This window comes from Ornithodoros turicata, chromosome 10, assembly GCF_037126465.1.
Source record: "Ornithodoros turicata isolate Travis chromosome 10, ASM3712646v1, whole genome shotgun sequence".
Lineage (NCBI taxonomy): Eukaryota > Metazoa > Arthropoda > Arachnida > Ixodida > Argasidae > Ornithodoros > Ornithodoros turicata.
The window spans coordinates 4,318,316-4,334,756 of record NC_088210.1 but is presented as its reverse complement, the minus strand read 5'-3'; the positions used below and the strand labels follow the sequence as shown (position 1 = coordinate 4,334,756).

The window sequence follows — 16,441 nt, the reverse complement described above, 5'->3', positions numbered from 1 at the left end:
AATGATGCTTTCAATGAGGTGCGACCAGAACGGGACGACAGTTTTGCCAAAAGCATCCGCTTGAGGGTAGTTACAACAATGGCGGGTTTGTGTCATCCCGGTGTACAAAACAGACACCGATGGCGCTGTCGCTGTCTTACGTGACAATGAGAGCGCAAAGTTTCGTTTTAAAACTCGAGTGAGAGCTGTAAAAATGTGTCGATTTCGACACTCGATGGAATTATTTTCGATGTGAACTATCATTCCATTGGGAAAGAAATTGTGCTACCAACCCATGCTAATTGTAAATTGCGGTTTTCATGGTAGCAACGCGTAGTGCTCGTACTCTGGCGCCTGTAGGTCTGGTGTCTGTGAACCACTCCACACCGTTGTAACGGTCACATTAAAACACTACGTCTGTCTAGTGCGCGCACCAAGCATTCTACATGGCGCCAGAATCATTGCGGTGTCGCAGTAGGCCACTCTGGTGTTGACATCAGGAGAACGCGACAGCACCAGAATCACCCTGGTATCACGTCAGACATTTTTGATGCGCACAGTACAAATACCAAGAGAGTGTACACTGTTAAAACATAACTTCACCACATAGCACGCTCCAAGCCAACCACCATTCCGAATGATATCATTCTGTGTCATGATTTGTTCATAACAGGGGGGAGGCGCCTATCTCGGACAAGATAATCTGTCCCAGATAGGCGCCTCCTCCCATATTCAACAAATCAATGCACAGAATGATATCATTCGAAATGGTGGTTGGCTAGGAGCGTGCTATGTGGTGAAGTTCTGTTTTAACAGTGTACACTCTTAAAATGAACTTCACCTCATAGCACGCTCCTAGCCAACCGTCATCTCGAATGATATCGTTATCTGGCCTGATTTGTTGAAAACGCGGGGCGTACGCCTTTTCTGTGACAATTATGAACAGCAAAAGTGTCACAAAAAGTTCATTTTTAAGGGTGTAGTGCTAAAGTCAGGAACATCAGGAAACACCAGAATAATTGTCGTGATTTTTTTCAATCGGGACCTTATACTTGTGTTCGAATTTTGTTAATGCAGGAACGGAAGATTGTGCTGGGTGCTGTCGTAGTTGTGTCTTTGGGCCTGTAAGTGCATCTTTCACAGCATATATGAAGCAAAGCAATATTGTGGATAGTCTCCCCGTGATGAGCTTCGAACGCCCTCTACGTCTTCAGAGCGGTCTTAAGGGATTCTTCTGTTGTTGCCTGGGACAGGTAAGCACTTCAAGGTTGATTTTTCATTCTGGTTAGACTTCAATCTATGGTATCATCCAATCGTATACCCTGCAAGTGTACTCAAGTGCTTAGCCAGCTAAACGAGATTTAGCAAATGCCATCAAGATTGCTTTCTATAAGAAAAAAAAAAAGAAGAAAAAGAAATACTTTCAAGTTATCTAAACCAGAAGTTTACCGCAGCTTCGGTTTTTGGTCATTTGAATATTAAATTTGATTGATATTGCCACTGATATTTCGTCGCAAAGCCGTGCCTCAGGATTTTTTTTAACACGGGTGGTTTCGCCTTAAATCTCCTAATTAGAGAGATAATTAACGCATTTTAGATAATTAGTCATCTTGTAGTCACATACTTCCTGAGAGGCGACTTCGGTCCGACTAAAAACTCTACCACAGAAGGACATGTATTCTGGTCTAATGGCCTTTTAATAAAAATCTTGAAGGGGTAGAGCACCCTGCATGGTATGACGTGATCTGCCGTCTTGCAAAGTTTTGATTCTGTCATGTCTTATTAACTAACTTAACTTTGTTAACTACTAACTTGTTAACAACTAACTTAAAGTTGTTAACTTTGTTCCACGTGTTTTATGTGGATTCCTCCGGTTCGATTAGATGTCGCCCAGTCTGTGTACTTCTTGTTGTATTATTGCCGTGTATTTGGGGTTGTATGTTAACCGCACGGTTCTTCCTCTAGTACACTCTCGAAACGGAAACGGATACATGTTCGCTTACATCCAATTTTACCCTTACTAAGCGTAATTTTCGAAAAAAAAAGAAAAAAAACGGCTGACGCTGTATCCGTGGTAGAAGTGCAAGGGTGCAGGCGAGCTGATACATTAGAAAACGACGATAAAACCTGAGACACGGAACAGAAAAGAGACGACACGACATGTTCTCAATCCGCCAAGTTGTGTTTTATTGTGGTACGCGTCAACGTGTCCGCTGTCAATGTAAAGGTCGAAGTTTTATGCGTAAATCGCACGGGGAACACGGTTTACTCTTATATTCTGACGGATAAGATTTCGCTTTGACGGATAAGCTGAGCCTTTGCCTTGCAATATCAGTCCTTTACGACTATATTGACGCATGTTGTTCTTCAAATGTTATACGGGCCGTGCTTTCTGACACCGCGTATACGTATGTGGTGTCGTGCACAAACCACCAAGCGTCTGCTGGGATAATCGACAATTGCGTCTGGCGTCTCATGGCCGAAATGAAGCATCGTCCAACACCAGTGTAAGTCGCCACATTTTGGGCTTAGTGTCTCGAGCTAACTAAATTTTAGCGACTTATTTCATGTCAAACATGTGGCTGGTACCTTTATACAGGGTGTCCCAGAAAACGTGTCATTGAAATATAATAAAAAAACTACACCACCTAGAGTCATGCGGTCAACGGCATTTGTTCTGACTGGGTTTTTGCCACCTCCTCATGTGAATGTCGTGTAACATCAGTTTAATTATGTAAATTTTTGCGAGCTTAAGTCGGAAATTTGCCTAGTAAATGTCACTTTTTTACCCCACCAATGTGAAGAGCGTGTCTAATTTACTCAAATTAATGACAATGGACAGGAATATTCAGGAGCTATCCCATGGGAAGAAATAGCCGAACATAATGCTCTACGGAGGTTGCACAGAATAGCGCACGATGAATTTTGCAGCGCAATCTTTGTCAGTCCGACGAAAGGGGGTTGGAAACCCAGCCCACCCAGGCATCGCAGAAAGAGATAACGCAGGCATGGCTTATCACGTCCGACTTTCGCTGGGATAATGCTTTCCCTCTCCCAATTTTAGGAACTGTTACTTTTTCTACTATCACTCTGTGGCTTCGGAACCTCCTTTCGTCGGACTGCGAGCGATTGCGCTCAAAAAGTCACCGCGCGTTATGGTCCGGTGATCCGAAAAGCATGATATTCGGCTATTTTTTCCGATGGGATAGCTCGTGAATATCACTGACAATTATCATGAATTTGAGTGAATTCGGCACGCCCTTCATATTGGTGGGGTAAAAAAAGTGACCTTCCCTTGGCAAATTTCTGAGTTCAGTTCGCAAATATTGGCATAATTAAACTTGGGGTACATGACATTAACTTTACAAGGTGGCAAAAACGTAATAAGAACAAATGCCGTTGACCGCATGATTCTAGGTGGCGTAGCTTTTTTATTATAATTCAATGACACGCTTTCTGGGACACCCTGTATGTGGGCATCTACAAGCAGATCACTTTGGTACAGGTGGGACTCTGGCCTCTTTAATTTTTTTTCTTTCTGCGTTTCTCGCCATTAAGCGTCTATGAATGTCTATGAAGCTGGAGGTTTCTCAGTAGCTTTACGGCCTTGAATGCGTTTAGAGTTTTTGTGACATCTGAAACAATCTGTTCCGTGGAAGTTGCATCTGAAGTTTTGTAAAACGTCGCACAAGCCAATTGTCTCAGTCTCCCATCGATATAATCTTGCATATTCATAACGACAATTGCACCACCTTTATTTGCCCTTTTGATTATTAGGTTTTTCCATTCTGTAAGCTGGGACAGACTACTTTGCTCGGCTCACCTAAAATTTGGTTCAAACGGGAACAGGAATTGTACGATGTACGTTGATGATTGTATGATGTAATTATATGTTTTTGAACTGCCCTTATATGCATCTCGAGAGCTTTTTCGCGATTGGGCTCGGGCGTAATTTCACACGGTGGCTTGAAAAGTTTGGGTGTTGTATCAGGCTTATCATGAAGATACTGTTCCAGGCGCATACGTCCGGGAAAATTATCTAAATCGAGATGCAGTTGGAATTCGTCTACCTCGTTATTATTTGGGCAGAATGAAAGCCCACGGTTCAGAAGTTATAGCTCAGAATCGCTGAGGGGGTGGGACGACAAATTAACAACATTTTGAGGTGACGTACTGGTTGTGTTGTTTGTCATGAGCAGACCGCGGAATTATATGCACTAAAAACCCACTAAATATGCATGCAATCATGCAGCGAAAAATGGGAAAATATGCTACTAAACATGCATCAAAAAACGACGAAACATGCAGCTAAAGCGGCAAATCAAGCATTAAACATGCAGCAAAAGTGCAGAAACATGCAATATGCGCATGGTTTATTTTCATGCGTGTTGTACAGAACTTCAGGGTATACTCGACGTTTACAACATTAGCAATGACTAGAATAACGAATGTTACACCACCATCAACTACTTGTAGTTCTGGTGAGAGTAGATCACGATATACTGCTTCACATCCGGTCGCACCAGCGCGACCTACGTTTCGATTTTTCTGTTTCTATTTCTAGTAGAACTTGTATGCTGAAAAGCTCCTCTCAACAACATTGGTTTGGTGACCAAGGATATAAATGCTGGGATTGCCTTGTACCTAATCCCCTGGGGATTATATATATATCCCCTGTATATATATATATATATATATATATATATATATATATAAGGAGGAAAAAAAAATTAGCAGGAGCTCTTTGGCTGCACGTATAGCATATGTTTGTAAGTCAAACGTTGCCATGCCAGTACTGGACAGCTGTTTCGGCCTTCTTGGGCCTCATATATATATACAGGGTGTTTCAAATAACGTGTCATTCAGACTTGATAAAAATTGGTAAAATTTGTATGGCAAATGAATTTGCCATCTTGCAAAATTATTTTCATCTTATTTTAATTAAGAGAAATTGAATTTCTTTAATTGAATTCCAAAATTTTCCAGGTGAACCCAACGTGTTTTTCTTTTTGTTTTACAGAATTAGAGAGCCCGTATTGAACTTAGTCAGATCCATCAAGAAACAAAACCAAGAAACAAAAAACAACAACAACTTTATTTTCGACCTTGGGGAGTGGGGAGTTTCATCGCCACAGGCGATACTCTACCCCATTGCTGGATGGAATGGGGGGAATAAAATAACGAGCCCCTTCACAATAACGATCGAAGTCCGATGGTGTCCAGAAATGTCAGAAGAGCTTTGAGCGCAGAGCGTTGCTGGGCTGGATTGGGCCAGGGACCAAGCAATTTCGATAGGGAGAAAGGGCGAGAGTCCAGCTGACGAAGAGACTCGGAGAGTGTGGTTCGGGAAGGTTCGTAGTGAGGGCAATGAAGAATAATGTGCTCCAGATCCTCAAGAGCACCACAGTGGCAGCAGGTGGGAGAGTCAACTTGTCTCAAGCGGTAACGCCACTGAGCTGTAAAGGCCACATCGAGGCGCATTCGGTGGATTAATGCAGCATCTTGACGAGAGGTGTTTCGTGGCATGCGGAAAGCGAGCGTGGAATCCGCTCAATATTGCAAATGGAACTGCCCAAAATTGAGGCTTCAAAGTTTCGGGTGTTCAACGGCGCACAAAACCGGTCCGAAAGATCCGCGGAGAAGGGGACATGCTCCTGTCCCCATGATGCTGGAACAATTTATCGCCGGACCGGCGTGCAGCACAAGACGCGGCGATAAGAAGGTGATACGATACGTTGATAAGCGGCAAACAAAAATGATTCTGCCTCTCCCTCCCCCCCCCCTTTTTTTTTCGACCTTCTATCTTTCATAGGCACGAGCATGTCCTGCTCTCCGTGCAACTTCGCGACTGATTTGGCGTGCCATTGAATACCCGAACCTTTGAAGCCTCAATTTCGGGACTTTTTTGGGGCAGCTCCATTTGCAATATTGAGCAGATTTCTTGGTGGACCTGACTAAGTTCGCTATGGGCTCTCTAATTCTGAAAAAAAAAGAGAAATGCAAGGTTGACTTAGGAAATTTTGAAGTTCAATTCAAGAAATTCAATTTCTTTTAATTAAAACCAACTGAAAATATTTTTGCAAGGTGGCAAATTTAGTTGTCACACAAGTGCCGTTGACCGCATATTTTTCCGTCGCCCGTTTGTTTGACAATGATGTGCTGATATCACTAAGCTGCGCACACAGTGAGACTGGCCTTGATCAACGCGATCTGCCAGCACCTAACTTCGTACATGGCATTGATAGGGTAGGTTATCGCGGCTGGGGGAGGGGGCACCGTTTAGCAGGTACCCAATAAATTCTGTACGTTGTGGCGCCCCTGGTGAAATCAAGTTTGTCTTGACAATGATGTGCTGATATCACAAAGGTGTGCACACAGTGAGACTGGCCTTGATCAACGCGATCTGCCAGCACCTGACTTCGTACATGGCATTGATAGGGTAAGATAAATCGCACATGTGACACTGATATGTCTTCTTGTTTTCATTGGGCACAACTTCGGTTTGGAGCAGGGTGTCGAACCGAACCCGAACCCGAACCGAAAACCGTACCCGAACCGTTAATTTTGCCGGAACCGTACCCGAACCCGAACCGAAATTTTCATGACACTGTTGAACCCGAACCGGAGCAGAACCGTAAAAAATAATAGCGGTAACCGGTTCGCAACAAAACGGTTCGGACATAAAAGAAGTCAGCATAAGAGTTCCTTTCAATCCCAGAACGAACACACATTGGTATCATCATCACACGTCCACATCATGAATGTTGGAAATTATCACCTAGCAGACAAACGAGGACATATAGTAAGTATACTCTCAGCGTCTTTTTAACACGCTGAAGCGCAGTTGTCCTTGTGAGCGCCGTGTCTAGCGCACCACGCACGCGCTGAGGCGTCTACTCTTGACAAACGAGGCGCCAAGCGGACGAATGAAACAGGAATGGAGTAGGCCAGTTATGTAGCTCTATAGAACGAATATGTGATTAAGTAAGCTCCCAACATTTCCCTTTACACGTGAGCAGTAAAAATTACACAAGTTAGAAACATGAGAAGTGGAGAAGCAGCGTACGCAGAACAGTGCCTGTTTAATTGGTCGTGGTTTGAAAAGTAAATGCAGTTCTGCTTATTGGTAGTGCAGTTGTGTCGCCTGTTGCCTTTGCCTTTGTCTTGCTTTTGCCTTTGTGTTGTGGATTAACTAGTACACTGCTGTGAGCTCGGACAGAGTAAGGCTGGCTGGCTTATTTTCGACATGCTTCCGTACGGTTTCAGATCGATTCACGCTGCGAATGCAGTCTGCCGGCAAGTACCGTCGTCTATGTAACGCTATCCATCTTATCAGGCTTCCTTTAAGTGTATCTTGCTGGCACTGTGCGTGTGAAAAAAGATATTTTAGGAACAGAAAGTAGCAGGTCCACGACGCTTCATCCATTTCTCCTTTCTCTCGCTAAAACCTGACCGCTAAAAACGTCAATGCAGACAACAACGGTACGCTATTAGCCACGCATTTCCTGATAGAAGCAGTTTTATGGAACATATAAAATAGAAGAGTTGAACCGGTTCGTGAACCGGTTCGAGGTTGAGAACCGGTTTGCGAACCGGTTCGATTTTTGGCATGGCCGAACCGGAACTGAACCGGAACGAAATCAAAGCAACGCGAACCCATACCCGTACCGAACCCGTATTGTTTGCGGTTCGACACCCTGGTTTGGAGGCAATAAAAACCCCGGATATTGCTCCATGTCAAATGTCAAGATATGGGTTCCTACTCCAACGAAGAACGAGTGGACATGATCCTGGCCTTCGGGGAATCTCAGCGGAACGCATCTTTGGCTGCAACAATTTGCGCCCAGAGGTTTCCCCAGAGGCGTCACCCGGATCATAACACAATATTATCCGTCTACAGAAATCTTTCAACCTACGGCACCTTCGTCAAGCCCCATACGAGAGAGCCATCTGCGCGGAACGAGCAGGTCACGTCCAGTGTTCTCGAACATATCCGCGATCATCCACATGCTAGTGTCCGTTCCACAGCAGCCGAGCCGAAGTGAGCCGAGCGACAACATGGCGCATATTGAAAAAGGCCGGTAGACATCCTTACCATCCCCACATACATCAAGGACTCATTCAGGCTGACTACGGCAGAAGAGCGGAATTCGCGAACTGGGCACTGGGAGAACTAGAGGACGACGAGGACTTTCTATCAGAAGTCATATGGACCGATGACGCGCGATTTGGGCGCGACGCAAATGTCAACACCCAGAATCGGCACTACTGGCCTTCTGCTAACCCGTACTGGCTGCTGCGTGGTAAGCACCGGTGGCAGTGGTCATTTAATGTCTGGTGTGGCATTCATGGTGACCGCGTCATTGGCCCATACTTTTTTGACGGGCAGCTAACTTCACATAGGTACGTCGGTGAAGTGCTCGGGAACGTTGTCCAAGACTACATCGACGGAATGCCTTTGTCCGACCGACGCGGCGTCTGGTATCAGCACGACGGCGCCCCAGCTCATGCATCGCGTACGTCCTGCCAATGGTTAGACTCCGTTTTCGGAGACAAGTGGATAGGCGCAAGAGGTCCTGTTCCCTGGCCAGCCTGATCCCCTGACCAGATTCCTTTGGACTTTTTTTTCTTTTTTTGTGGGGATACGTAAAGGACAGAGAATACGACACCGATCCAGCGACGCCGGAAAACTTGAGGCGAAGGATCGAGGAATGCTGCGCACAGATAACCGTTGAGCAGCTACAGAGGAACCGTGGAATCAATTGAAAAGCGGCTCCGTATGTGCCTTGCCGCGGAAGCAAGGCATTTTGAACACGTCCTGTGATTTCTGTGCCGCAATAAATCAAATTTGTGTTTTCCTAATTTTGTAGTTTAAACTTAGGAGGTTGCCTTCATATAAGTAAAGAACGAATCTTCATTGCGGTTGCAAGCACAAGAATACATCGTGGTGGTGCATAAGGAGCACATCGCTCTCTGCACTGTCACACCACCGTCCATACATCGTCCAACGGTCGCCTATGGACATTCAGAGAATATGGCATTACAGAAGCGAAACCAAGTGGGGAAATGGCATGATACGCATAATTTCTCCTGCTTCGAGGTTGAACGTGAATGGAAGGTCAATTGGTCAGAAGGCTTGTTATTTCATGGTACGAAAGCTCAGTTTTGCTTGTCACTCCTGCTTTGCTTTGTCACTCCTTTGTTTTGCTTGTTTGTTTCGTGCGTACATTCTTTGTTTTGGCGATAAAAGCACGTTATCTCGACTACATGACGGCCCCGTAGAGCGGACTGTACATCAATCAGATAAAGAGGAAGGAACCCAAGCAGCACAATGTACTGGAAGTCGAGTGCATTAGGGGTGGATGATATGTGTCTTATCAATGTTCTGTAGTTTCATGAATCTGTTCAAGGCCTTTCATCTACCCGTCCACCCCTATTGCACCCGACTTTCAGTGCATTTTGCTGCTTCGGAAGGTTGGCGAAGCCGGTTCTGTGGCTGTTACTTTTTTATCAGCACTCCCTGCTGCCAAACATGCGGAAGAACACGTAATTCCGAAGCGGATAGCAATGTGAAAGAACTTGTGTTTGCGGTCCTACGCGAGGAAAATATGTAAACCGAAACTAATTAATTACTCGCGAAAATGACTAGACCCGATGTTTTTTTTTCTCTGATGGGTATGTACTCAAGATCCCCAATGGTGTAGTAGATGTCGCGGTACCGTCGGACGCGTACTTTGAAAGCTGTCATTTCCGGGTAATTGATTTTTATTTTTAGCTAATTAATGAAAGTGCGTACATCAATTCCACACTGCATGGCTGGTGGACGATATCTCAGAGATGGTAACAAAAAAGAAAGTTTCCCGATAGATGGCGCCGTTCCCGAATTATTCAGCCCGGGGATTTATCTGAGACACCCTGTATATATACAGGGTGTCCACGCTAAGTGTGAACAGATTTTTTAAGAATATATATAACAATTTTTCCAAGATGAAATCAATTGCAATATAGCATATGCTGAAGGGCACTCCCTAGCAGGGCATTAGCAAAGTCCAAAGGCTATGTCTTAATTAACTTTCATTAATTAGCTTTTTAATTATAAAAGCTACAAAGTTGTCCCAATGAGAACACCTGTTCCTTTCGGTCACCTGATATCGTAGCCGTTTTCAGAACAAAAATCCGTTCGATAGATCGCCCGCAAAAAATTCGTGAAGGAACGCCATTTTTTCTTTATTTTGTTCATTGCGCTTCTTAAAAGACGCGTATTTTCTTCATCCCCAACGGGAGAGGCGGAAGGAGCACAGTGCCGCCTCATGCGTCGAAGATGAGCTTTAACTTGCGGAAACAAAACAAAAACAAATGTATCGGGTAACTCTATCGGAACTGGCCTTATCTAGGGTTGCATTTTCTGTTTTCTTTTAATCTTTTTCCAGGACGCGAGAGGCGATAGTGTGCTCTTTCTCCCTCTCACATTGGGGGTGAAAGAAAGACGCGTCTTCTAAGAAGCGCAATGAACAAAATAACGAAAAAGTTCCTTCACGAATTTTTTGCGGGCGATCTATCGAACGGATTTTTGTTCTGAAAACAGCTACGATATCAGGTGACCGAAAGGAACAGATGTTCTCATTGGGACAGCTTTGTAGCTTTTATAATTAAAAAGTTAATTAATGAAAGTTAATTAAGACATTGCCTTTGGACTTTGCTAATGCCCTGCTAGGGAGTGCCCTTTAGCACATGCTATATTGCAATTGATTTCATCTTGGAAAAAGTGTTATATATATTTTTTAAAAATCTGTTCACACTTAGCGTGGACACCCTGTATATAGCTGGAGCTCTTTGGGTGCACGTATAGCACACGACGGGGAAGTGTGCTGGACACAGCTTGCACTCCAGCGTTGCTTGTTTGTAACTCCAACGTCGCCATGCAAGTACGGCACAGCTGTTTCGACCTTCTTGAGCCTCATCAGCAGTACGCAGGCTTCACTGGCTACTACTGGCTTACTTCACTGGCTTTGCACTGGGCTTTCAGTGAGTGAGTTATCTCACCCTCACGGGAGGGATCACGTGTTACGTGACCTTCTGACGCCATCCACTCAAACGTTCCCTGCCTGCGTACTGCTGATGAGGCTCAAGAAGGCCGAAACAGCTGTCCAGTACTGGCACGGCGACGTTTGAGTTACAAACATATGCTATACGTGCAGCCAAAGAGCTCCGGCTATTTTTTTCCTAGTATACTTCACTGGCTTCGCACTGGGCTTTCAGTGAGTGAGTTATCTCACCCTCACGGGAGGGATCACGTGTTACGTGACCTTCTGACGCCATCCACTCAAACGTTCCCTGCCTGCGTACTGCTGATGAGGCTCTAGAAGGCCGAAACAGCTGTCCAGTACTGGCACGGCGACGTTTGAGTTACAAACATATGCTATACGTGCAGCCAAAGAGCTCCGGCTATTTTTTTCCTAGTATACTTCACTGGCTTCGCACTGGGCTTTCAGTGAGTGAGTTATCTCACCCTCACGGGAGGGATCACGTGTTACGTGACCTTCTGACGCCATCCACTCAAACGTTCCCTACCTGCGTACTGCTGATGAGGCTCAAGAAGGCCGAAACAGCTGTCCAGTACTGGCACGGCGACGTTTGAGTTACAAACATATGCTATACGTGCAGCCAAAGAGCTCCGGCTATTTTTTCCTAGTATACTTCACTGGCTTCGCACTGGGCTTTCAGTGAGTGAGCTATCTCACCCTCACGGGAGGGATCACGTGTTACGTGACCTTCTGACGCCATCCACTCAAACGTTCCCTGCCTGCGTACTGCTGATGAGGCTCAAGAAGGCCGAAACAGCTGTCCAGTACTGGCACGGCGACGTTTGAGTTACAAACATATGCTATACGTGCAGCCAAAGAGCTCCGGCTATTTTTTTCCTAGTATACTTCACTGGCTTCGCACTGGGCTTTCAGTGAGTGAGTTATCTCACCCTCACGGGAGGAATCACGTGTTACCTGACCTTCTCACGCCATCCACTCAAACGTTGCCTGCTTGCGCACTGCTGATGAGGCTCAAGAAGGCCGAAACAGCTGTCCAGTACTGGCACGGCGACGTTTGAGTTACAAACATATGCTATACGTGCAGCCAAAGAGCTCCGGCTATTTTTTCCTAGTATACTTCACTGGTTTTGCACTGGGCTTTCAGTGAGTGAGTTATCTCACGCCCACGGGAGGAATCACGTGTTATGTCACCTTCTGACGCCATCCACTCAAACGTTGCCTGCCTGCGTATTGCTGATGAGGCTCAAGAAGGCCGAAACAGCTGTCCAATACTGGCACGGCGACGTTTGAGTTACAAACATATGCTATACGTGCAGCCAAAGAGCTCCGGCTATTTTTTTCCTAGTATACTTCACTGGTTTTGCACTGGGCTTTCAGTGAGTGAGTTATCTCACGCTCACTGGAGGAATCACGTGTTATGTCACCTTCTGACGCCATCCACTCAAACGTTGCCTGCCTGCGTATTGCTGATGAGGCTCAAGAAGGCCGAAACAGCTGTCCAATACTGGCACGGCGACGTTTGAGTTACAAACATATGCTATACGTGCAGCCAAAGAGCTCCGGCTATTTTTTTCCTAATACACTTCACTGGCTTCGCACTGGGCTTTCAGTGAGTGAGTTATGTCACCCTCACGGGAAGAATGACGTGTTACGTGACCTTCTGAAGCCAGCCACTCAAGCGTTGTCTGCCTGCGTACTGCTGATGAGGCTCAAGAAGGCCGAAACAGCTGTCGAGTACTGGCATGGCGACGTTTGAGTTATAAATAAATAAATGGGAGACAGAAGACGAAAGTAGGGGAAGTAACAAAAAAGGGGTTTATTAAAACTTGAAAATTATAAAAGTTAGGGAGGATGTCTACGTTACGGCGGAAGCTCCGCCTTCTTCGGGACGAAAGAGCTAAATGTTGCCACGAGGCTGATAAGGGGCTTGAGAATGACGCCATGGTCGGTTGGGGGAAATTCCTGCCACCTGGCGGTTGTCAATTGGGGAAATTCCAGAGTGCTTTTGTGTCAGGTCCAGGAGTGGGGGTCATCGTCCTTCTGGGTCAGTGGGGATTTTGATCCGGCTGAAAGGAGAAAAGGCAACAGGGTGTTACCTTGGTTGTTCAACTTCTTATTGTTGACAGCGTGCCAGGGTCCTCGTTAACGGCCGATCGGAATTTGTAAAGGTAGGATTCCCGTCGTTCCCGGGAGCCGTCGGAGTTCGACTGGAGAATAAAAACTGAGGCTTCGTTGATTGAATGTTCTGGTTGTTTGAAATGGCGTGAGACTGGAAGATTAGGTTTCTTGGTAACATCCGATCGGTGATTGTTGAATCTAATTAGGAAAGAAGTTTGTCTGACCCACCTATTGGGCCCGGCATGTGTTGCATTGGATTACATAGATAACGTTGCATGAGTTACAGCCTACGTCTGCGTTGATCTTGACGGTAAAGTTGGAATTCGTACTTCTGACCGTTTGTGCGGTCTGCATTAACTTGCAAATCTGGCGTCGCCTGCCATTACATGGATGACAGCCCGCCGGAAGGCTAGTGGGTTCGCCTACTTTAGAGCGAACCAAGCTATCTTGTAAGTTACGTGTACGCCTGTAAGCGACACGTGTTGGATTAGGAAATATGTTTTTCGTGCGTTCTGACTGGAGAAGGATACTGTGGTGGCGGCTAAGTATGTTGTTAATGTTTGGGATATTTCCGGCGAATGTTACAATTAAGTTCACAGCATTACTTTCTGATTTGTTTTGTCTTAGCTTAGCGAGTAAGCTTAGACGGTTTGCCTTGCGAGCTCTGTTGAGAGCATCTTGAACTGGATCGGGTGGATACTGACGACCGACAAAGGTTTGTTGCAGCTGTTCTAAATTTCTGTCCAGATCGTCGTCATTCGAGCAGATTCTCCTATACCTAAGAGCTTGACTGTAGGGAATGGCCAGTTTCGTGTGGCGAGGATATATAGAGGGTGTCCTAGGAAACGTGTAATTGAATTATAATAAGAAATAACACCACCTAGAGTCACGCGGTCAATGACATTCGTTCTTACTGGGTTTTTGCCACCTCCTGATATCAATGTCGTGTAACGTAAGTTTGATTATATAAATGTTTGCGAGCTTAAAGGAACTACCGCATCCGGGAACGTATGTATGATACCGATAGGATAATGTTCGTCATCGTTTCAGAGTGAACTTTGCCAAATTTCTCTTCCGAAAACAGCTTACATATTACGTAAACGAGATTTAGAGGTTCGCATTCCATCTGCAGCCAACACGATGATGACGAAAGCCAGGCACACGAATGGGAGAGCAGCGCAGGCGATTGTCTCCGAGATAGTCTGCTTGGCGTTCACATCGCACTATACTAAGTGAAAAGTCCTCAGTAAATACGCTGACTCTCACTTACCAGTGTGAGTGGAGACGTAACCATGTTATGTGAAACACGGCTTTACGCTCCTGACTGTAAGAACACGTTCGACACTAACCAGAAACAACGTTCCGCGAGCCGGTAACAGCGAAGACGCCGTTCCCTAGCATTCCGCCTCGCTCGCCAGCCTGCGTGTCGATCGGTTGCCAAGGCCACCAAGGTCCCTCCGGCCGCTCCGTGATTGGCATTCCCCATGTCAAAGGGCGCGCAGTGATTGGCCTCGTCCGTGTGACGTTTCCAGAGAGGGAACCACGGAATGCGTCGTCTGCTCTTGGGAAGTTTTATATCAATCTACGCAGGAACAACGCTGCCAATTCGTGTCGGGTTTTCGGCGTTGTTATCAGTGATGAACGCGGAGTAAAACAGCACTGCAGTTTCGGAATCGACCGGGACGGATGCGGATAGTCCCTTTAAGTCGGAAATTTGCATAGTAAAGGTCACTTTTTTACCCCACCAATCTGAAGACCGTGTCTAATTTACTCAAATTAATGGTAATTGACAGGGATACTCAGGAGCATTACCATAGGAAAAAATACCCTAACATAATGCTCTACGGAGGTCGCACAAGATAGCGCACGATGAATTTTTCAGCGCAATCCTTGTCAGTCTGACGAAAGGAGGTTGGAAAGCCAACTCACTCCGGCATCGCAGAAGGACATAACACAGTCACGGCTTCTCACGTCCGACTTTCGCTGGGATAATGCTTTCCCTCTCCCAATTTTAGAAGGTATTACTTTTTCTCCTATCACTCTGTGGGCTGGCTTCGGAACCTCCTTTCGTGGGAGTGAGAGCGATTCCGCTGAAAAAGTCATCGCGCGTTATGGTCCGGTGCTCCGAAAAGCATGATATTTGTTTATTATAATTCAATGCCACGTTTTCTGGGACACCCTGTATATGTATATTGGATATTTAATTAGCTCATACGGATACGCACAAACGCTCATACACATCACTGCTTCGGCATGTTACAGGCACTAACACGCCCATATATTAAGCTGAGAAGGAAATGGTTAGCGCGCCGTAGACGATCTCACCAATAGGATATGGTTCATAATATTTACGGTATGACACCTATTCCACTGCTCAATTCTACAGGGTTAGTCTCGCAAACGTTACACATTTTGATTGCATCGTAAAAATAGGAGACTGGGTTTATCCAACAACAAACCTTGCAGACTGGTAGCCATTTGTCTGAAGTTTTGTTGGAATTTCGTGTGAGCATTATGGTCCTGTAGAAGCAAAATTAAAAACCGAGCAAAATTTCGCTCTATGCATCTTCTATGGCCTATCTCACTCAAAAGTCGCCATTTTTTGCTGTGTGCGCTTCATTTTCAATTCACCGCACACAAGTGGCATCAGCATACAGAACCAGACTGGAACAAGAGGATTGGTGCAGAACATCGGAATGGGCATGTCATGTCATTGTAGGCAGCGCTACCTGTGTGAAAAACTGGCGGTGTTCCTGTGGGATAGGCCATTGAAAATGCATGGGGGAGATTTTGCTCCATTTTTAATTTCCTTTCTACACTACCATACTCATCACAAAAAAAATAGAACGTAACTTCAGATAAATGGCTATCAGTCTGGCAAAATTTGTGATGAGCCAAACCTAGTCTTCTATATTAACAGTGCTATCGATATGTGTAACGTTTGCTATAATAACCCTGTACACAGACTCATAAGGGCCGTTCGTACGCAACACAATGCACAGAGCTTATCTCGCTCCCTCCATTGGCCATCGACGTTCCCTTCCTCCTCCGTCCGCCAGCGTCTCCGTTCTGTTATGACGTGTTACTTTGCGGTGTCGCATGCAGACGGAGCTGCACCGCTGTAGTTAGGGGACAGAAGGCGGAATGGTAGGACGGTCACAGGCTGGCATAGGAGGAGTCTACTGAGAGCGCGCCAAGTGCGTTCTCTGGGGTCTTTCTACAGGGTTATTCTAGCAAACGTTACACATTTCAATCGCACCGTAAAAATAGAAGACTAGGTTTGGCACATCCCAAACTTT

The 16,441-nt window shown here is 45.6% G+C and overlaps 1 protein-coding gene across 2 annotated transcripts in view; it reads left to right on the top strand.

Annotated features, from left to right (window-relative positions):
- The window catches only part of LOC135370088 (phospholipid scramblase 1-like), a 77,334-nt gene that overhangs the window by 48,043 nt on the left and 12,850 nt on the right, over positions 1–16,441 (top strand). For both annotated transcript variants that reach the window (XM_064603780.1, XM_064603779.1), the window contains exon 4: positions 1,057–1,232. In XM_064603780.1, coding sequence (XP_064459850.1) covers positions 1,057–1,232 — 176 coding nt within the window. The remainder of the gene's footprint in view (positions 1–1,056; positions 1,233–16,441) is intronic.